The sequence below is a fragment of the Drosophila grimshawi genome, unplaced genomic scaffold, assembly GCF_018153295.1.
Source record: "Drosophila grimshawi isolate 15287-2541.00 unplaced genomic scaffold, ASM1815329v1 contig_311, whole genome shotgun sequence".
Classification (NCBI taxonomy): Eukaryota; Metazoa; Arthropoda; class Insecta; order Diptera; family Drosophilidae; genus Drosophila; species Drosophila grimshawi.
Window position 1 is genome coordinate 23,218,204 of NW_025063098.1, and position 22,387 is coordinate 23,240,590.

Sequence of the window (22,387 nt, forward strand, 5' to 3'; positions counted from 1 at the left end):
GTCCAGTGCGGTGAACCCGACGGTTATCCGTCCACCGCCCTCTGGGAGCCAATTTGGAAGTCGCCTCACGTCGCGGGGCGGACATCACGCTGGAAGGTGACACTCCTTGTGGCAAGAGTCGCCCACCTGTCAGTCTAATATTTTTAATGCCTTTGACTTTGCCACACTGCAACACGAATGGGTGAGGCAAGTGGACGGGGAACAAACGTTTGCCAAGTCAACAGACAACGACTTGCAACTAATTCTCCTACTCGCACAGTGCCTTTAAATTATAAAATGTTGCCGCCTGATAATCAATATCAAATGTTATTGAACCAACTAAGTATAAATTCAAAAGGTTAATTCAAAATGAATTTAATTCAGAACTGTTGTTTAATTCGAATTTTCAGCAATTGGTTGAACTTTCAACTCTATATTGTCACTCAAACCTAAAGATTGACACGAATCAGTTAGTACGATTTATCTGTTTCAAACTTAGTTTGTTAATTATTTAAACATTAAACATTTCAACATTAACAATTACCAGATAAATAAAATAAATCTCTTTTTAAATTTCCAAAAAAATAAAATGCACCACAAATATTTATGTTACATCGGCCAATAGATGTGAATGTAACAAAAGACTAACTCTACACAAACTCTACACAGTCACCAAATTTATATCTCAATAGAAACCTCTCAAATATAATCTGGCACACTGTGCGCTTTTTGCTGGGACGGAATGAAGTTGTAGATGGTCCAGAGGGCAACCAGTGAGGCGGACAGCAACAGGCAGAGAAGTGCACTTACACATACTTACTCACACTTTGGTGACACACACACACACACACACACAACCACACACAAACTCAAACTTGGCTACGACAATGGATATCATAGAAAATGGAGTGTACAATTTGGTGCGAGAGGAATGCTTGCACCGAACAGAGCAGAGTTCACGAGGCGGCTCTGGGTGTCTGGGGGTCGCAGTTAGAGTCTTGTTCTACATTATCTGGGACATGGGTCATTTGTGTTAATTTGAAACTGGTGGCAACACCAGTGATACGCCTAATGCAGCACGAATTGAAAGTCGACTCAGTAGCATTTCAACTAAAAAAATTCAGTATACAAAAAAATCGGAATATTTGACATACGTACATAATACTTACTTAAAAGTAAACTCATTACACGAGAGCCAAATTCCCAGTTCCAAGAACAATGTCATTTAAGAAACTACTTTTCGTGTGCATGGGTGAGTATCCCTCTGCTGAATAAACAAAAGTATGTCAATCATTGACCTCTTCCGCTGCAGGCAACTCTTGCAGCTCCCCGATGGCGGAGACCATCATGCAGAATCTAATGGTGAAGACCAGTCTGTACTGGGAGGTCGATAGTGCCGCATTACGCACCTGGAACATCGGAAGACGACCAAATGCACAATGCCTGCGCGTTTTGCGAGAGCACGGACTGCGCTCAGATCACTTTTGCCGGCTGGTAAATATGCACGTTGGGTACACACAAGGTTTTCTCTAAATGAGCGTATTCCTTTTGGCAGTTGTCGATTCAGGATTTTTACTACTTTGATTACATCATAACCATGAACATGCACGTACACAAGGAGTTGCTCGTCTGGATGGATGCCAATCACGTCGACAGATCCTCCCAGGTGCTCATGCTTGACTCTTTCGGGCCGAATGGCAAGTCGCTCATCAGTCTAACGCCGGTAAGTAAGCGCACACATGATGTACATAGTATATATAAATAAATAAATAAAATAAATATAATATATTTGTTTGCATATTACCATCTAGGCACATAAGATGAAATCCTTTCGGAATGCCTACTATCACATCAAGGAGTGTTGCAAGAAGCTCATCATCGATCAGCAAGTAAAAATTGTGCAGTATCATTTGCCCAGCTCCGATGACGAAGATGAGCGTAAATATCAAATGATGAGCCAAACACAAACTGTGGACTCCAGTGAGAGTCCCGAGTCTTTAAATATCGAATGCAAGAAACAGTTTCCCTCAAGGAGCTCCTTCAACATTTCATGTTCATTATGTTCGGTGCCTAAGTCACATCAGAAAAAGCTCTGCCAAAAGTGTGGCCAGAAATTCTTGGCAAAGCTCTAAATAGACGCAAAACACAAATGGTAATACGACATTGAAAGACGAGTACAAATAATAGCCCTATTGCACAAGTTTTGTTAATAAAAAGAAAAACCAAAGCTGACTTTAATCTGACAATTGTCAGATTTTGTTCATAGTTTTGCATATTTTATTGATCTACGCTTAATTGGCTCAAATATTTGCCTATATAAAAGTCACTGTCAACTATTAGCCAGCTCTATTGGCCCGGGTCTCTTAATGTGTGCCTCCAAATCGCAAACAGTTAGAACTGAGCATGGTGCACAGTTTGATGCCAGAGACAATCGCGGTTGCCATGTTTGGCACTCAACTTGGGCCGCGATTCGAGGCCCAGGCGGGCGGTAATGGCTCCGTGCTGGACAATGTGAGTTTGAGTTGAATAATTGGAAAACTTGCTAAAATATTGCAGTGTACGCATATTATTGGCATTTCAGAAATTATATGTTCATTATTTGGGCGCTTGATATTTAAATGATTTCCCTTCAATTAAAATAAAACAAAATGAATAAAATTTATTTTCATAAATATCAACGATTCATCGAGCATGCAAGCTTATCCAGCTTTTCTTATAGAAATTGCAATTTTATGCATACAATTTCACAATAATTTCACAATAATCTCTGCAATCGACTTACAAAAATATTTGGTTCAAAATATGCAGATAAATTCTTCAGTTATTTATTTAATTTAATTTATTTATTATGTTTGTTTGGTACGGTAATTAAAACAATTCAAAAAAAAAAGAACTACAATTAATTATCACCATTATTTTTTAACTTAAATTTTTTAAAGCAAGATGATTCACTTTTGTTTATTAAACCATTCACAGGTGCTGCCGGACATGGCGAGCCTTGTCAATCCATATTGGAGCCGTTTCGCGCCCATGGATCCAACAATGAGCAACATTTTGGGCATGTTCACCTTTATTATCCTAATCATCTCCTGCTGTGGCAATGGTGTAGTTGTCTACATTTTTGGAGGCACCAAATCTTTGCGCACTCCTGCCAATCTCCTCGTTTTGAATCTCGCGTTCTCTGACTTCTGCATGATGGCCTCACAATCCCCGATAATGTTGATTAATTTTTACTATCAAACATGGATTTTGGGGCCATTGTGGTGCGACATTTATGCCGTGTGTGGCTCAATGTTTGGCTGTGTATCGATTTGGTCGATGTGCATGATCGCCTTCGACCGTTACAATGTCATTGTGAAGGGCATTAATGGAACGCCGATGACAATTAAGCTGGCTATCATGAAGATTCTGTTCATTTGGCTGATGGCAACATTTTGGACAATCATGCCGCTAATCGGCTGGAGCAGTTATGTCCCCGAGGGTAATTTGACCGCATGCAGCATTGACTACATGACAAGGCAATGGAATCCACGTTCCTATCTGATAACTTATTCGATTTTCGTTTACTATGTGCCACTATTTCTAATCTGTTTCTCGTACTGGTACATAATTGCTGTAAGCTGCAATCATTAATCAATGTTTGCTATGCAACTAAAACCATAATTCATAGGCCGTTGCTGCTCACGAGAAGGCGATGCGAGAACAGGCCAAGAAGATGAATGTCAAATCGTTGCGCAGCTCCGAGGACTGTGATAAGAGTGCTGAGGGCAAGCTAGCCAAGGTTAAATCATATAATCTGTTTATTAAGTTAACAATTGTAGAATGTTTTTTTATTTACCTTTTAGGTGGCTCTGACAACTATATCGCTTTGGTTTATGGCCTGGACTCCGTATCTGGTCATCTGTTACTTTGGTTTGTTCAAGATCGACGGTCTGACGCCGTTGACAACCATTTGGGGCGCCACATTCGCCAAGACCAGCGCTGTCTACAATCCCATTGTCTATGGCATAAGGTAAGTGCTCAACACTGCTACTTAAAATATTGTTAATATATCTCATTTTTCTTTAGCCATCCCAAGTATCGTCTCGTGCTTAAGGAGAAGGTATCTGTCATTATATACACTCGAAAGAAAAAATACCAAAGAATTTAAAAAATTGGCCTTTTAAAAAACTAAGAATCATGATTATCTAAATTCTGAGTCATATATATATATATATATATATATATATATATATATATCTTATACAATTTTCGGAAACCTTTCTTATTTATAGTGCCCACTGTGTGTTATCGGCAATACTGATGAGCCCAAGCCAGATGCACCCCCTTCAGATACAGAAACCACGGCGGAGGATTCAAAAGCCTAGGCAAATAAATAAATAATTAAGGCAATTGCCCAAAAAGGGCACAAAAATAAGAGATAAAAGAAAACCAAACCAACTTATCCGTAAATGATGCAAAAATTTAAAAAATATATCTATTTCCAACCGAAAATTAAAGTGAGTCAGGTAATATAAAAAAAAGATTGTTATTATTATTGAAAAATAAACCAAATGCAACTATCTGTAAATGATGCAAAAATGTACAAAAAAAATATATATATATGTATGCAACGAAGAACTTCTAAGTCTGGTAAATCTGGTATTAGAAAAAGTAATAATGTTTATTTATCAAAAGGAGTTTTTCGTTCGAGTTGATCGGTTCATTTCAAAGATTTATTTTCGTGTTAAATGAACGGAACGCGTTAAGGCTGAAACAATTGCGTCACCCACACAAACTTTCACTTAAAACTTGAAAAAGTCTGTTCTTGATCCCATATCCGGTTGTTCAACTTGCCTTGCTTTTTTCATCTGCCTTGGCACCCATTTCCACTTCCACAGCGTTAATGTCGCTATTTGCTTTGACTGCTTCGCCTTGTGTTTAATGATGATAATTACTCAGTTATATGCGCCACACGGCGACGCCTCTTTCCCCCAAACATCCCGCACATTGGCTCTAATGAGCAAAAGCAGCATACACACACACACACACACACACACACCTACACAAACACATACACACCCAGAGTGGCGCACACTCAAAGCGTCTAATTAGAATACAACAAAGCAAGGAGCAATGCTAAATTTTTGCCCGTCAGCAATTTGGCCAAAAACTTCATCAGATGCTGCCACCAAAATGCTGATTCTAAAGGCGTCTCTCGACTCGATGGGTTCTTCTCCTTCTTTGTTTCTTTGTTATCGTGGCAACATGATGTATCTTGAATATTTTGATGACGCTAAGCTAAATAAATGAAAGAGTACTACAGCATTATGACCATCACCTCGATTGAGCATTTATTTATGTAGCTGCTTCAATTACTAGTTATATTATTGTAATCTGCATTCCTACCAGAACAGTGTGGGGCGTGATGCTCCAGATTTGGCCCAATGCTGTCCAGCCAATTCGCCTATTGAGGCCATAGCCAGTCCCTGAAGGGAGCTAACGCATGTATTATAAGCATCTAAGCCAACTAACCCGTTGCTTCGCAGTTGCTGGTCACACGTTTTTAGGCCTTGATTCAATGTAGCTAATATCTCTGCCCCCTCCCGGCGAGCCTCTGAACTCGGTGGCAATTTTTTCTCGAGTGCCAGACTCACAGCTTGCTCCGCTTGTTGAGAGCGCTCCAGGAACTTCTCAATGGATCCTTCTTGGCCGAACGCCAGCACATGCTGCAATAACAACAAAAAAAAAACCCTTGTAATAGATGGTTATCCAATTAAACTCGAATTCTTACCAGACACACCAAAACTGAGATCACGAGCAGCATAGAAGGAGACATTCTCTGGCAGCGTTTGATAACTAAATGTGTGGACAATTTATCGACAGAGACATAGAGAAAGCATCTATTTAGCAGTATATCTTATCTCATATTCTATAGATAGTTCAACAAAGATAAAGTTGTGACATTGTTAGCGGCTTTAACCCAATTACATTTTTATAGCCGCTTTACATAACCGTGTTAAGTGAGTTTATTCTTATAATTTGTTTTGTTTTTTTTTTGTTAAGATATGACTACGTGTCGGTGGGGAACTACAAGTGGCAAATCGAGTATAAATTTAGCGCTAAGCTTTAGCAAATATAACAGCTTTGATAACAGGTGAGAAAATAACATACGCCGAGTAGCGAAAACCGGATGTGAGTCACTCGTCAACTCGCATTGGACTGCTGCTCCATTATGGCTAAATTCATTTTGACCAAAACGACAACACGCCCATACAAGCCACACCCACACTCGCAGTTAACAAAGCCTGACATGCCCAAGCCGCAAAAACTGTTGTTGCCTGCTTTTTGGAGCGCAACTCCTGCATACAAATCCACAAGCCCAAACCAATTTACATACATGCGCTTACAGGCGGCGCATGGTCCCTGTTCTCTCTCCAGCTTTCTATACTCTCGCTGGTAGCATTTTAAATTTTTCACTCACGAAACGAAGCATATCCGTACATTTTGGATGGCTATTAATAGAAACAGCCGCATGTCTGTCACTATGCAAGAAAGTGTGTCTATTTTGAAAACATCAAAAATCGTTTGCTGCAGGCTAAAAATACCAATGCCGAATTGAGTGAATTGATGCACAATCAGCGCGATTTTGAGTTTGTGGTTTTATGACATAGATATGTATCAATATGTATGAACGTCTAAAATCTATAATAGATTTAATTATTCTTATCATTATACGATGATAATATTATTGTTTACATTGATCGAAACTGGAGTAATAAGAGCAACGTAGAATATTATATTGGTATTGCTAAAATGCAAATACAAATGAAGTACTTATCTACTTAGGGTATTAAGTCTTCGGCATCAGAAAACCAGCTCTTTCTTCTTTTTCTTTTGCTTTGTTTAACATTTTAGCATATATTTGGCAGAAGGCTGCCAAGTGCGGCCTGGTTTTATTTTGTCCACTTCTCTCTTCAGCACTGGAAATGCGGCAACTTTTGCATTAGCAGAAATACGGGGGAGCTGGTCGGAAATGGGCGTGGTTGGTAGTACCAGAAACCTTAGTAAAGTTCATGCCACACGCACACACACACACTCTTAGACACTGGCATATTTGTTGTATTTGTAATGACACAAACAACGGAACGCAAGTTTCAATCTTGGGGCAAATATTTCAATTAAGTGACAAAACTTTGCACTTGCCCTAATCCTTGTAATTCGCCTTGTCATCGTGCTCTGTATGTGCGCGTTTATGTGTGTATGTGTGTGTGTGTGTGTGTGTGTGTGTGTGTGTGGGAAGCAAGTGCTTCGCTGATATGGCCAGCGGCTGTTTCAAAATTTACATTTAATTACATATTTGAATTTGAATTTGAATTTGAATGTGCTTAGTCGCATTTGGAACGTCAACGAGGCGTATGCGTCATTTGGCTCAATCCTCCATGGACCTTGGTTTTGGTCATTTGCGGCAAATCTTTGGCTCGTTAAGCCAAACCATTTAATCCCCTTAATGCTACCGGTTCGCTCTCTCTCTCTCTCTCTCTCTCTTTCTCTTTTTCTCTCTCTCTGTTTCTACGTGTGTTTGAAAATTTAATTTTCCTGTCGACAGACATGGCATCAAATCAAATTCTGAGCTGCCACACAGAGGAGAAGGATGTATTGAGAGGACAGACGACTAGGACGATGACTATGACGATGACCAGGACAATGATAATTGAAACTGCATTGGCCACATAAATCAACATTGGGGCTTCGACACAACCACAGAGTAGCACTTTGAGTTGAAATGCGTCCAAAATCATGCGCCGAAAACACTTTTTGGCAGGACATAGCCAAGGCAAAAATGATGAATGTATAAAAGGGCTGTCTGTCGCCAGCGGCGTTCCCAACAATTTACACAATGTGTACTCGCACAGAGAGTATAAAGCATTAAGGGGGCGAGGGTGGGGCGTGAATGACAAAGAAATGCCGGAAAGGCGAGCAAATAAAGTGAAGGAATTCAAATATTTGGCAAAAATGCGTCAAGTTTTTTGCTTGGCCTTGCCGAGGACAGTTGTGAACTAAGCTGCCTGATGTCGTGTTTTTGGGAGGGACAACAAAATATTTGCAGCCAATTCCCCTAAAACGTATACGGTGGAGGCTATGCTAAATTTCGTAAAAGCAGCAAATTTAATATAGTACAGCTATGCAAAACGCTTGACCAAACTGAGCCACATCAAAGCGTGTCCTGGCTCAGGTCAAGGATGCCATCGAACCCCACCCCAATATTCGTATCCACTTGAAGCTAAGGTGCTTTCAAAATGTTTATTTAAGCATATCGAATCTATGTTGGTGTATTGCACTTAGTGTTTCATTGGGTGTTCAAATTGGGAAGCTCATCTTAGACAGTTGATGCCGCTGTGGACGCCGCCTGACGTGCCTTCCATTCGTCATCGATGGCCTTCAGCTGGTCCTTGGCAGCGGTCACTGCGGGCTTGACGCAGCGGATTTGCATCCATGGCAAAGTGGCAGTGTCGCAGTTGGCAAAGCCCACCTGGGAATTGTCAAGCACGGTCTGGATACGGTCGGCCAAGTCGGCAGGAAAGTTCACCTGGTTGAGCTGACGGTCGGCCTCCTTTTGCAGCACCACGGACTGAAAGAAGACGGAGACAGAGAAGCCGCCAAAGGATGATGATGGAAGAGCTGGGGCGGCAGCACCTGAGGGTCCTGCGAGTCCTGCAGCGCCTCCACCGAAAACTCCATTCAAATACGGATTATATGCTGCAGCGAAGGGATTACCGCCGGCAAAAGGACCAAAGGCCTGCAATGCAATTGATTTAGCCAAAAAAAAACAATTCTACAGATCACAAGATTAATTTTATTGTTACCTGGGCATTAATGCAGGCAATGCTGGCGACGAGCAAAACAATTGCGAATTTCATTTTAAAGCGATTCGATGTCGTTTTCTTCTGAGTGAATCTCAGTCGTAGTAGTTTCAAAGAGACTAATATCTGGTCAGACATTGGAATGGCTTTTTATACACATAAGAACACAAAATTGCCTATTGTTATCAGCTTGCTGTGTTTTGCTCTGGCAATTGAATTGATTTACATGCTTGTATGTTTATTTTATAAAATGTAGTCGCTTAATCCCCTCTATCGGGCTTATCTTCTACGATAAATAAGAGCAGTTGGCAAAAGCTGCTGACTCATCCAAAGACCACAGGTCTGTTTTTTCAATGAATTCCCATTGTTTTCTTTTTAATTATTTGTCATCTGAATGAAATATTCAAATATTAACAATACGTGATAACTCACACTTGAAAAGAGATCATTTTCAAATGTAAAGTTTGTTTTAAATTTTGCAATAAAAAAAATATACAACATTAAGGCTTTTAGATAAATACCAAAATAAAGTTTTTTTTAGGGTCAAATAATTTTAAAAGTGCCATTTTCATCTCTCACTGTTCAAATTTTCAACGCCAAAATGTCAACAACAGTTCGTTTACATTGGTTTAAAAAATAACCAATTAGCGATTGCGTAAATACTGCAAAATTCACAGAACTCATTAAATAAATAAAGAATTTCGAAATTTTTGTTGGTAAAAACAAAGCTTGTGCTCTGCTGACAAACAGTAAGCATACATATTTTTTTATATTGGAAATTACATCAAATATATACTGAATAAAAACAACATGCTCAGTATTTATTTAACTTATGCAAAATAAATACTTTGTTATTATTGCCGTTTTAATTTGTGCTATTCACACTTACATATTTGTGGTGATAAACCAAAAATCATTATGATTTAATGAAAAACAAGACAAGAAAGAACTACTATTGGCACGGTGAAGATGGACGAGCTCGGATGATGATGCAGATCAAGAATATGTGGCAAATTTATTTATTCAATTCTAATCTAATATAACTAATGCTTTGAAAGCTCGCATATAATTTTAAAAGTGCGTGTTCGTAGCAAGTTTATTAAATTTTAAATGTTTAATATTTAATTTAAGCATCTTTAACAATTAATACATTAGATTATTATATTTAGATACATAAGGAAATTATCTAAACTGTTATTGTATCTGCTACTCATGAAAATAATGTGGGCAAGCAGAAATTCCAGCTCCCTTCAAACTGCGCGCTCAAACAATCTCAAACAGCTGTTCATACAATCCACACAAATTGAGCGAGTGGCAACGCCATGACTTTCATGTGGATTTTATTTTTTCTTTACTGAGTACCGACTTTAGAAATTTCGCTATTAACAATTTCGATAGCTGATTTAAAAAAAAAAAAAATTATGGTATTTTTGCGAACGCATTTTTTTATCTGCGTGGTGACCTTGACATGACAATGGAGATGCCGGTTTTCGCCCCTCGCATCCACACATACACTTAAGAAGTGTAAACAAGCGAAATGAACAGCTGATTTCAAAGACGATGATAAGAAATAAAGCGAAAAACCTTAATTGTTATTGTGCGTATACTATAAACAATCTACTAAAGAGGAGGCAAATTTAATAGATTGCACAAATGCTCGTAGATCTTCCCACTTATGTGTCTATCTATGCATATAGATATTTATTCATGAGCAGAGACAATTTGCTTATAGACAGCACAGTGAGCAACTTTTTATTGAGCACATGGAATCAGTTGCAAATCAGCGTTCGAAGCGTGCGGATTGTTTGCTATAGGAAAGTTAAATTCAACTTAGTACAGTTCCATCCTCAAGTCGAGTAATCGAAAATGGCAAAAGATAACCTGACAGCTGTTTTACATGGCATTAATGACCTGCGTTTGGTAAGCCAAAACAAAAAATAAAAAAAAAATGGAAGCAGAATCAAGCTAAAAGTCAAATTTATTTCATGCGTCATTCTATGTACACATGAATCTGTAGGAGCAACGTCCAATTCCGGAGATATCCGATGAGGGTAAGTCTTAAAAGTGGATAAGAATATCTACAATAACTCTTTAATATATACACAAATTCTGCTGCACAGAGGTTCTTATTGCGATGGATAGCGTTGGTATTTGCGGATCAGATGTGCATTATTTGACAAAGGGTCGCATTGGTCATTTTGTGGTTACCAAGCCCATGGTGATTGGCCACGAAAGTGCTGGTGTTGTGGCCAAAGTGGGCAGCAAGGTTAAGAATCTGGTTGTAGGCGATCGAGTCGCCATCGAGCCGGGTGTGCCGTGCTACAAATGTGATCACTGCAAGCAGGGCAGTTACAATCTCTGTCCAGATATGGCTTTCTGTGCAACGCCACCCTATGATGGCAATCTGACGAGGTATTACAAACATGCAGCGGACTTTTGCTTCAAGTTACCCGATCATGTCAGCATGGAGGAGGGTGCTCTATTGGAGCCGCTGTCGGTGGGTGTGCATGCCTGTAAGCGTGCCGGAGTGACCTTAGGCTCAAAGGTGCTTATCCTGGGTGCAGGACCAATTGGATTGGTTTCTCTTCTCGTAAGTATTAATCTAAATCTTGACCATATCGTATATCTAGTAAACTTTTATTCAATGCTTTAAGGTTGCGCAATCAATGGGTGCCACTGAGATTTTAATTACGGATTTAGTGCAACAGCGTCTGGATGTGGCCAAAGAACTGGGTGCCACACATACGCTTCTCTTAAAGCGTGATGAGACCTCTGAACAAACTTTGGAACGTGTGCGCAAAACAATGAGCGCGCAGCCTGATATTTCAATTGACTGTTGTGGAGCGGAGAGCAGCACTCGTCTATCGATCTTTGTAAGAACTACTGTTAAATTTGAAACCTATGATATGATAATCTTTGATATCGCAGGCTACGCGTTCTGGTGGAGTCGTTGTCATCGTGGGCATGGGTCCCGCAGAAATGAATCTTCCTCTGTTCAATGCATTAGCTCGTGAGGTAGACATACGCGGTATATTTCGTTATTGTAATGAGTAAGTTGCATCTTTTAGGTTGTCTTCAGTTTGTAGCTAACTGATTTCTGTATCTTTTTAGCTATTCTGCGGCGCTGGCGTTGGTTGCTTCCGGCAGGGTAAATGTAAAGCGCCTTGTCACGCATCATTTCGATATTACGGAGACCCAGAAGGCATTTGAAACATCTCGCGATGGTCTGGACGGTGCAATCAAAGTTATGATACACGTACAAGCCAGGAATGCCAACAATCCTATCAAATTTTAACTTTTTATTAACATAGCTCATCTTTTTTTTATAAATCAAAAACAATGTAATTTGATGTGCACAAGCAAAACAGTCTATTAAAGTTACTAAACATTCGGAATGTTATCTGAATTTATATTGTATGTCAAATGCACAAGTGCTCAATATTATAAATTTGCTAGTCTCTCCTGTTGTACCCAGCATGCCAACAAGCAAAAATCCTGGGTTAATTTCTGTAAATTCATAGGACTACTTTCATAGTAAGTAAGGTAAGCCCATTGTATTAGCGATTTGATTAACACTGATAAAGGTACTACTGTACAAAAAAATATAATTATAATAATAGAGCAACACATTATCACTGCACAATGTCATACCGAGGTGAACAACATCTACTAAATTTAGTGCATACTTACACTATATACGTATGTGAGTTGATAACACAAAATACAGCTATGTTGACTTAAATTAGCACCGCTAACACCACAAGCTAATCTAAATACGAGCCCCTTACGTTGTTTGTATTTTTTAATTTACAGTCAGTTTTATATTGATTATAATCAGTTGCTCCATAATCAGTTGCTCCATAATCAGTTGATCCATAATATAATAATTCTAACAAGAAAACAGATTTACTTGGGTTACTAACTCACCAAGACGAAAATCTCAATATTGATTGTTCAGTCGCCAAAACTAATAAGAAATTGTTGCGATATTAAAAAATACATAGTTGTTCAAGTTTAAAACATTTGAAGATTTAATTCATCAGAATAAAGAGTATGATTGAGGTATGTTATGTAATTTAACCGATAGCCACATATCTAACGAATTCGATGTCACTAATCTATCCTATATTTGAAGAGCTTTAATTATGTATGAACAGTTGAGCAGTCTGAAAAATGCATACTTTAATATATATATCATTATTGGGTTTCAATGAATCTCACTTACACATTAATCAACATGTTTAATCCTCAATGCCTTCGATATCGCCTAGCAGCGCTGTTACCCACACGTTCCGATTCCGTTTTATTAAGGTTCAGGTGACCTCGAAAAATATCGAAAGATATTAAAAGCGCTGTGCTCAATTTAAAAAGGTACAAGAATATGTTTCTGATAAACATATACATTCCAGTATTGTTATTTAAGATGTCTTCTGCATATTCCGTTGACACAAAGTACAAGTGAAGCCTTTCACACAGATTCCAAATTGGAGTCCATACACCAAGCATCAATCCTTGGCTGCATATGCAGAATACCACAAGGACAGTTAGGAACTTATCAGTATCTTCTTTGACATCTACATAGTGTATACGGACGTCTTCAAGAATCACGAGAGTGGATAACAAAAATATGGCCGAAGCGAGATCTATCTGGGAATACATTGCATATACGACAAAGTACACACATAAGTTGATCGAAACAGACACAGCCAAAAGCATGTTATCTAATTTATAGGGTGTTGAATCGGCCATTTTTAAATCACTTAATAATCAACGCGCTTAGAATACTTTTTTTTTTATTAAATATTTAAGTGAGTCAAAAATGTATGTGTTTGTACAAATTGTTGTGGCAACTGAATTGAATTGTAGTACGTAGACTGGACTGTAGGCAAATATTCCAGTGCCAACTAGATTAGAAGAGAAATAAACCACAATAAACCACTTCATGCCATAGAATCCCCTTATCCATATTATGCATCATCTCTGCACTTAGTCCGCCACTCAAACTAGGCCGCAACCGTTAGGGTTTCTGTATAGTGTCTTGTCAAGCATCATTTTGGCATTAAAGATACTCAAATGGCCTTTGAGAAATCGCCTGTCAAATTGTTAACTAAATATTACAGCAATCCTTGTATCATAATTCATTGACTCCTAATACATAGTGTGCAAACTTATAATACATCTATTGATTTGGTACACAATTTAGATTTTTCCAAAATTTCATTAGACATTATATTTGTTTACTTTCAGCGTTTGATCTTTGGGCTAACAAAACTGAAACACATTATTAATATGCTCTATTGGCGTTTCCCGCAAAGTGCTTACACATATTTGTCAATCAGGAATGCTGGCTATCGCACACTTCCTGTAATGGTACGAAATTTTCACGATGGAGACGAGATCAAGAAGCGATTGGAGCAAATAATAAAGAATGCGAATAACACTGCTTCCACAAAAGCAGGTCAACAAAAGGCCACAGATAGCGAGTCTAATGCATTCAAAACTTTTAAGGAAATTTATAACATGAGATACAAAGAAAATGCTAATGATGCAACCGATAATAAGAGCGCACATCTTGAAGAAAGCAATATTAAGCTGGAAGCTAGACAAGTGCCAACACAATCTCAAGTTGAAGATATTAACCCTAGTAGGGTCAAATCAAATGAATTGTCTTTGGAAAACAGAGTTAAGGCATTTGTTGCATTGAAAGACGCTGTATCAAAGCCAGTTGAGAGTCAAAGTGATAACAATGATTCAAAAAGCAACGTTGATCAAGACTCACCAAATATATCTGAAAGCACTCGAAACTTAAAGTCACCTATTAAGTCTCCTACCGATAAAGCTGATAGCGCAACAGTAGAATCTTCCCACCCCACACAGGATGCATTCAAAAAGGTTCCTAAAACAACTCACTTAAAAATATCGCCCGCAACACAGGTGAAAGCTGAAACCAAGCAATATTTTTGGAGTCAAGATAAGAAACAGTCACATTCCGATCAAGCTAAAGTTGTATATACAATTCCGTCGCAAGTAGAAAATGAATTGAGCGATCCAAAAGAACTCTTTGTGGTTAGGCGAAAGCAAAGCAAAAACGATATACAGAGTATAAAAGCAAATAAAGCAACGGAAATCAACGACTTAACAGATAATAAAAGCTTCTGGGACAAAAGCAAACTAATGCAAGACCAATCTGAAGTTAGTGCTGCCCATTTTGACACTGAAAGATTTAGTAAAGCTTTGGAAGCAATGATCTTACGTAATTCAAATAAAGTTGAGGAAGTGTCCTCTAAGCCTACGCACTCTCAGCATCACTCAGAGAACAAAAGTGCTGCAATTGAAACTGTTAAAGCTCAAAAAAACGAATTAAATCAAAATACTGTTGGCTCTGTAGTTGAAGAAATAAGATCTTTGATCGAAGCTGATAAAAAACATGATGTTAATACAATAAAGGTTGTATCGAGGGTAATTGACGAATCTTCCCAAGCCTCAGACAAAGTTCTTAGTTCGGACGCCATTGGCAAATATGGCAAAATATCCATAAAGTCTTGGTTAGAAAATGGTGAAGATGATAGGAAATCAGAAGTGTTCCGAGTTGAAAAGCCATCGATTTGGTTAGAAAGTGCAAACAATATAACAACTCAACCACCTTTAAGGGGCTCGATTAAATCGCTTCTGGAACAAGAAGTCACGGAAGTAAATAGCGACAAGAGCAGTGCTAAAGTCACCCTGATCGAACATGCATCAAGTAGCCAGTCACCAACAGCAAGTGCAACAGCATCAATATCTGAAGATCTGTTGATGTCTATGACTTTTAATAAAGCATCCTTATTAAAATCTGAAGAGTATAAATATTTTAACAAAGCCGGTATCCATGTAAAACCTACATTACCGGGTAGGTCTGATAAAAAGAAATCCTCTACATCTAATAATGCAATTGTGACCGATGGTACTCCTGAGGCCCAGATTGCTTCCGATCTCAAAACACCTCAGTTGTTGGATAACTCTGATGAAAAGAAATCTTCAACATCTCATATGGAAGTTGAGACCGGTGGCCCTTCTGAGCCCCAGATCGGTTCCAATGTCAAAACGCCTACATTACTGGCTACCTCTGATGAAAAGAAATCTTCTACATCTCATATTAAGGGTGAGACCAATGGCACACCTGACGCGCAGATTAGTTCCGATGTCAAAAGGCCTACATTACTGGCTAGCTCTGATGGCAAAAAATCTTCTACATCTCATACTAAAAATGAGATCGATGGCACTCCTCAGACCCAGATTAGTTTCGATCTCAAAACGAATGTAGATCGATCAGGTAAATTTAATAACAATTTCCAAATAGATTTTTAATATAAAGTATCAATTCAACAGAATTATCTAGTCCATCGGGCAAGGCTTTCAAAGTGAAGGATAATTCGGCTGAAATAAAAATCAAATCTGAAAGTAATTTAACTCCTGGTGATCTTTATAGTTCTTCTTCAGAGTGTGAATCCCGTTATGAAAATGAAACGCCGAAGACAAAATACAATCAAGAATATACGAAGAAAAAGAGTTTAATGATCAAAAAGAAGGACAAATCGAGTGAAAAGGAAATTAAATCTAAAAAGGCAAAGAGAAATCCAGCGAGAAAACCTATTGAATTAAAACAGGCGGCACGAAAATCGGCCGAATCGAAATTTCAAGGTGATTTAAAATCTCATAACAATAGAATTTCCACATCAGAGAGGGAAGATCAAACGCGGCTGACAAGTTATCCAGAAAAAACAAAAGCACCAACATTTAAGACAAAAGAAAATGAAATTCACTTGAAAAAGCAAGCCACTTCTTCTGTACGTAAAGAAGTAATCCGAAAACCATCCACGCTCCTCGACTATCTCTACAATTTTTTTAGGGGTCATAGAAGCATGACCACCTACTCTTTATCGCCGAATTTGGAAAAGCGAGAACCAGATGCAGAAGCCAATCATAAGGAATAAAGTACTAAGCTCGGAGATTATGGGATCATTGCTGGTGATAAAGTGTTACACTTGCGATTTGATGATCAAATTAAGGAGTTTGTAAATAGTATGTCAATTAGTAAGCCTGATAAACCGATCAGTGTGGATATGACAAAATCTGGGAATCATATTGTTAACTTGGCTGCTGTTGATAACTGTGCTAAAATTCTGAGATATAATTCCAAGAAGTGCAAGGAAGAAAGAAAAGCCAAGAAAACGAATTAAAAATCAAAAGTGCTCGGAAGGGACTTATGATTAAGGCAAGAAAAGTTTCACCAGTCGTCAATTGTGCCAGATTCTGTGTAAGTACAAATAGGGATATTACTAAACGGTAGGATTTTGTAAAGTTATAGAAGATGCCACCAATCAAAATAGATAATTATAATAACAGTGCACCACATTATAATTGTATAATTACTGGGCAACCGACGTCATACCAAGCTGAACAAACGCAACTATATTAATATTATTTTACTATATAAATGCAAATGATAGTTATACATGTATATACTAAGAGTGTTCTATGATAAGACCTCGTAGGTCAGCACTAACTTAAATACGTGTCATCAATATAAAATTTCTAACAAATTTGGGAATTATATTCTTTATTTCCAGAATCAAAAAATCTCATGTCTCATCAAAGAATTTGTGCACATAAGTCAAAGTCCACTCAAAGCACAATTTGGTATCCAGTCTGGATGAAATTAAAATGCTAAGGAATATATATAAATCGACTGAAACATATTACAAAAAAATTTCAAGCTAGTCAAGTCAATTTTAATAAATTGCCAATAAATAAATCAACAGGCTTTACTTTTGGAGGCGAAATCTATCTAGTAATACATTGAATATCCAGGTACAAACACAAGTTTGTCGAACCCGACATGTTCAATAGCATGTAATCAAATTTAAAGAGTGGGTACACATCCATTTATAAATAACTCAATGGCATAAAAATCGGACAAATTTATTAGGATTATGGCTGTATTCATATGGTATGCTAGAAAATTATTGTCATTTCGAACTTGTTTAGCTATGAAGTAAAGTTTATATTTTATTCAACTTTTTTCGGGGCCACAATTCTAAATCATCTGTAAAAACTAGATTAGTCTAAAAATGTTTGCTCAAAATGCTTTAAGCTGGAACAAACAAGCCTATTTAGGAGCATGTAGTTTCTGCAAACAAGTGATCGCATTGAGTATAAAAAAGGGACGTAAGTATGAATTAATTGATTTTTAAATTTATGAAAATACCCACGATTGCTTAGACAGATTTCCATTCCGCAAAAATGAATTTCTCAAGCGAGAAACGCATATCTGACCAAAATGAAACCAAATCCATTTCAGAAGGTAAACTTAAAGTTCAAGAGATGGCGATTACCAAAAACAACCCAGAATTGCGTTTGCAAGGAAATGAGAACAAACGGGCTAATTTAAAAAACAAAGGAGATTATTCCGGAAATATTGAGGAAGATCGGCATCAAAAAATGGCTAAGCTTAAAAGACTAAAAAAAATGGAAAAAGCACTAACAAAGCTATGCAAAGAATGGTATGCCGAAAGGCTTGAGTGCGATAAAATGTACAATTCTCAAGATTACTTACCAACTAATTGTGTATTAAGAGATGAAAATATACCAGCAACTAGTCAACAACAAGCGAAAGTGGAGAGTTCCAATACCGAAGCGAAAGAAAACGGAGGTCCCTTAAGCCAAATCAAATACAAAGACAATTCAACAGTCCGTGACATTAATAATTCCACTTTGGATGGTGAAGATCAATTTGCAAGTAAAATCTTAAGCCAGATAAGACAAGCGTCGGTTAGACTTAATAACGAAGTCATAGCGCAGCTAAATCATTCATCAACATCGTCTCCAAAAAATATAAAAAATGGTATCCTTTATAATTCGACTTCAGAAGGAGACAAACGAGTTGCAAGTGAAACACCACTGATGATAAGTAATCAAGATCAAACTGAAAATAAATCGATTGAAGATGAATGGCCCAAAAGGAAAAATAACAATAGTGATAGCAGACGTGAGGCAATAAAACGTAAGAGAGTATACCCAAAACCATCGAATTTCACCGAATATCTCTACGAAATTCTTAAGGGTCGTAGAGGCATCTCCACCTCCTACAACGCCCGTAGCTCTGAAAAACCGCACAATAATAGACGTAAAGTTAATAAATCTAGTAGAAAAGAGTTAGGAGGAGATGTTTATATTTCGCCGGATTTGCCTAAGCGAGGACTAGGTGCAAATGCTATACGTAAGGAACGAAGGATTGAGTCCGAGAAATATAAAAGCACTCACAACAAAAAATCAGACTGAACAGGCTTAAATACAAGTGCAGATGAATCAAGAAATCGACATAAAATTCCAAAATGAGAACCAAATCGAACAATTTTAAACATAATTAATAAAATCAATCAAATGCAGGAAATTCACATGTGTTTTGGTAATTGAGAGGATATTATAATTTCCCATCACTGTGTATCATATTGATGCTGACAAGCCTATAAAGTATATATATGTCATTATTATTTATTTATTTCATTTCGCATTTCCCAAAAAATTGTATCATTGGACTTCTAAATCATATACGCAGTTACAAACTGAGACTGAAAAAATATAAATACAACTTTATTAAAAGAAAAAAAAAATTGCATATATTTACAGATAACCATGTATTAAATGAAATCTGCTTCGTCAATCCATCCATGCCAAGACTCATTATAAATGACGTCAAAAGTGTAAGGGCAACTGAAGTGATTATTACTAAAAGTCAAGATTACGATGCTTGAAGAAAAGAGGAGCAATGCAAAAATTAAAATGAGATTTTATTTTAGATACAATGCTGTATATATTTTATCACGAGATTATTTTTGTTTTTCATTTGTGCTATATAGCTAACGCAAAGGCAAACACACACATACATAAGTATATGGGGCTTACAGAATTGAGATTACAAAATTGAATTGATATTTTTGTGCTGGCGAATATGTTTATGCTTCCTTTTGGACGGAAAGCTTGCAAATATATGCAAAAATAATATAACCGCAATATAAACAACGAATAGCGAAAACGAATCAAACAAATTTGAAGCACACTTGGATTTAAAGTTATTCTAAGATTGAATTAGGGACTCATTGCTGGGGCTGAAGCGTTGTTGAACTGAAAGGTTGGATAACGCGGAGCAAACGTGTTGCCCCCAATGATTTGTGTATGGTCCGAGTCGTCGCCTTTGGTTTTGATTGGTGCACGGTATTCTGTTTCCACAAACTCCGGTGGCACTGTAAGTAAAGCAGGAAGTAGTTTTAGTAAATAGGTGTCATCAAATAACAGGCATTGCATTTTAGCTCACGTATATTTGGATAAAGTGCACCGCCAGCACTATCTGCAACATTCCAGCCGAGAGCACCACCACCGCCACGTGGACTGACTGGACTAACCGGCTGTGTTGGAGCCAGCGATGGGTCATCTGACAGTGGCTGTACGGAAGCCAGTGGTATTGTGCCAAGTGTAATTGGCACTTTACCGGTGAGATTACTATGTGGTCCACTAACAACGCACTCCACGTGCAAGTCATAGTCCAAAGAAATGATGCCGCAATTGAGTAAATTGGTTGGGGGCAGAGCAGGTATTGTAATTTGCTGCCTATACGAATTCGATTGTCCGGCCTCAACGGGTCCAACGCTCAGCTGGGCAATTATCACTTTTGCCTCGCGCTTCTCACTGCGCGGCTGATTCGTACGGAACGTGACGAGTTTGCGCAGCTCAAATTTAACAGAGGTCAGATTCACATTGCTGGCATTGTCCACCTCGCAGGTGATGGGCAACATTTGACCCGAAACGTAGCCAGTTTGTGGTATGCTTGTGATGACGGCCAACGGACCAGAGCGGCAGCAAAAGCAACAAAATGATTTTTCCAAATCGAGCTTAGACGGTTCCTTTACACGCGGATTGAGATTCAAGTCGACTGGCGCAATAACAGTAAATGCCATTTTCATATTTTGATCAAATTTCCATGGTCTATCAAGCGTTACTTTAATGGTATACCGCACATGTCCGAATTCACCCTCAAACGAGGATGGCAAATTTTGCGGCAGAGCGCATGTAAACGGATAAGTGTGAGTGCCTGCAGGCAGTTCGGTTTCTGGGCCTATAAATAAAGATAAATAACAGTCAGCAATTGACTGAGATTGTGCGAAATTCATTGCTTACTGTTTTTGCCGCCCAGCAAATAATATTGTATTTTAAAGTACTCCTCATGTCCCGTCAGATTCGTGGTCTCTGTTTCAGTCTTGTTTTCGCTCGTTGTTACATTTTTCTCCTCGGTCCACTCTGTGTTGGCTTCCCCCAAGAATCGAATGATAATGCCTGCAAATAAGGATTAATAAGTAAATGTGTGTCGGCAAACTTTCGAGAACCAACCAAAGATATGTCGATCTTGGTGGACATAAGGCAAAAAAAAGATTAAATTATGTTACTCCTCCAGACAATGACGAGAAAAATAAGTAACGCTGATTAAAAACAAATGGAAGAATATCAACAAGCTTATGGCTTAATTAAGTAAATAAAGTTATTCCAAGATTGAAATAAGAATTGATTGCCGTGGAATGTAGCATTATTGAACTAAAAAGTTGTGAGGTATTTTTGTTTTTGATTTTTTTGTTAAGAATTTAGTGTCGTTCACATTCTGCATGTCTCTCGCCAAAAGGCTATAAATAACCAGCTACTTCAAGTCTGTCCCTCTCTATGACTACTGCCGTAGTGGTGACATCATCGTCAGCAGCATCATGCCACTGTTGCGTAGCAATGAATTTGACCTCAATCCAACTTGAATTGCTAATTATGGCTAATAATTAGGGAAAATTAAGTTTAAAACGTTTTCGACATTATTAAATGTTTGCCTTTAATATCATGTTCTATTTAATGCGGGCCATACCTTAAGAAAAACAATAAACAAACAGAATAAAACCAGATTCATCCAAAAATAATATGCGCATATAAATAACGAGACCGGCTATTGCCGAGAGATTATTAGGGGAATGTTAGAGAAGCCGCTGTCTCAAAAACTATATGAAAATATATCTATATTTAATATAGAAAATCACTAGCCTTGCTCTTGGTAGATGCCGTCACTTTTATGAGTAATGCGAGCTCAATTAAATATATGTATATAATATATATTTTTTATATATATAATTTAACTCTTACCTCGTACTTTTTTTGTCGAGTCAAAGGTGAAGTTGACTTGTCCATTGACAGTTTGTCCAGCGTAGTACGTATTCCATGGATTGTCCAATAACACTTCGCAACCTTTGAGACCCATTGTTGTTTTTGTATTATTGTAACGTACAAATAAGTAAACCTTGTTTAGACTAACAAAATTCTGCCAAGCCCAACACAAGAGCTTTGTTCGATCGAACGACTCAGTATGCCGCACCTATGAACTGGCTCATTTATTGTCGTTTGTATAGTTCATAATAAAAATAAATACTTTTTCGTTACTTTGTGGCACTTCATATAACAAATATTTTTAAACTGTTAATCACGCTTTTGTTGGGAACACT

General features: G+C 37.9%; 8 protein-coding genes and 1 long non-coding RNA gene across 9 annotated transcripts; 5 read left to right on the forward strand and 4 right to left on the reverse strand.

Annotated features, from left to right (window-relative positions):
- The first annotated feature begins 1,147 nt into the window (after positions 1-1,147).
- LOC6568409 (low molecular weight phosphotyrosine protein phosphatase) lies at positions 1,148-2,267 on the forward strand. Its single transcript, XM_001994686.3, has 4 exons — positions 1,148-1,231; positions 1,292-1,473; positions 1,535-1,702; positions 1,791-2,267. Exons 1-4 carry the CDS (start codon positions 1,198-1,200, stop codon positions 2,109-2,111), a joined length of 705 nt encoding a protein of 234 aa, XP_001994722.1. The 5' UTR covers positions 1,148-1,197; the 3' UTR covers positions 2,112-2,267.
- Positions 2,268-2,326: 59 nt separating this feature from the next.
- LOC6568408 (opsin Rh2) lies at positions 2,327-4,596 on the forward strand. Its single transcript, XM_001994685.3, has 6 exons — positions 2,327-2,490; positions 2,956-3,594; positions 3,650-3,760; positions 3,825-3,991; positions 4,048-4,081; positions 4,254-4,596. Exons 1-6 carry the CDS (start codon positions 2,383-2,385, stop codon positions 4,344-4,346), a joined length of 1,152 nt encoding a protein of 383 aa, XP_001994721.1. The 5' UTR covers positions 2,327-2,382; the 3' UTR covers positions 4,347-4,596.
- Positions 4,597-5,286: 690 nt separating this feature from the next.
- On the reverse strand, positions 5,287-6,138 carry LOC116805835. The gene is made up of 3 exons (XM_032740554.1): positions 6,133-6,138; positions 5,753-5,817; positions 5,287-5,687 (listed from the first exon to the last, which is right to left on the reverse strand). The coding sequence occupies exons 2-3, from the start codon at positions 5,795-5,797 to the stop codon at positions 5,364-5,366; spliced, it is 369 nt and encodes a 122-aa protein (XP_032596445.1). The 5' UTR covers positions 5,798-5,817; positions 6,133-6,138; the 3' UTR covers positions 5,287-5,363.
- A 2,105-nt stretch (positions 6,139-8,243) lies between these two features.
- LOC6568407 lies at positions 8,244-8,949 on the reverse strand. Its single transcript, XM_001994684.3, has 2 exons — positions 8,826-8,949; positions 8,244-8,758 (listed from the first exon to the last, which is right to left on the reverse strand). Exons 1-2 carry the CDS (start codon positions 8,877-8,879, stop codon positions 8,339-8,341), a joined length of 474 nt encoding a protein of 157 aa, XP_001994720.3. The 5' UTR covers positions 8,880-8,949; the 3' UTR covers positions 8,244-8,338.
- A 1,645-nt stretch (positions 8,950-10,594) lies between these two features.
- Positions 10,595-12,217, forward strand: LOC6568406 (sorbitol dehydrogenase). The gene is made up of 6 exons (XM_001994683.3): positions 10,595-10,742; positions 10,840-10,873; positions 10,943-11,412; positions 11,477-11,695; positions 11,751-11,872; positions 11,934-12,217. Exons 1-6 carry the CDS (start codon positions 10,689-10,691, stop codon positions 12,115-12,117), a joined length of 1,083 nt encoding a protein of 360 aa, XP_001994719.1. The 5' UTR covers positions 10,595-10,688; the 3' UTR covers positions 12,118-12,217.
- Positions 12,218-12,829: 612 nt separating this feature from the next.
- On the reverse strand, positions 12,830-14,069 carry LOC116805825. Its single transcript, XR_004365413.2, has 2 exons — positions 13,048-14,069; positions 12,830-12,988 (listed from the first exon to the last, which is right to left on the reverse strand). It is a non-coding gene; the product is annotated as an uncharacterized LOC116805825 (long non-coding RNA).
- A 4-nt stretch (positions 14,070-14,073) lies between these two features.
- LOC116805824 (muscle M-line assembly protein unc-89-like) lies at positions 14,074-17,118 on the forward strand. Its single transcript, XM_032740381.2, has 2 exons — positions 14,074-16,134; positions 16,191-17,118. The coding sequence occupies exons 1-2, from the start codon at positions 14,112-14,114 to the stop codon at positions 16,793-16,795; spliced, it is 2,628 nt and encodes an 875-aa protein (XP_032596272.1). The 5' UTR covers positions 14,074-14,111; the 3' UTR covers positions 16,796-17,118.
- Positions 17,119-17,920: 802 nt separating this feature from the next.
- LOC122322542 lies at positions 17,921-19,254 on the forward strand. The gene is made up of 2 exons (XM_043215252.1): positions 17,921-18,029; positions 18,084-19,254. Exon 2 carries the CDS (start codon positions 18,105-18,107, stop codon positions 19,140-19,142), a length of 1,038 nt encoding a protein of 345 aa, XP_043071187.1. The 5' UTR covers positions 17,921-18,029; positions 18,084-18,104; the 3' UTR covers positions 19,143-19,254.
- Positions 18,294-22,264, reverse strand: LOC6568386 (arrestin domain-containing protein 17). Its single transcript, XM_001994682.3, has 4 exons — positions 22,032-22,264; positions 21,036-21,191; positions 20,176-20,973; positions 18,294-20,104 (listed from the first exon to the last, which is right to left on the reverse strand). Exons 1-4 carry the CDS (start codon positions 22,144-22,146, stop codon positions 19,950-19,952), a joined length of 1,224 nt encoding a protein of 407 aa, XP_001994718.1. The 5' UTR covers positions 22,147-22,264; the 3' UTR covers positions 18,294-19,949.
- Positions 22,265-22,387: the final 123 nt, after the last annotated feature.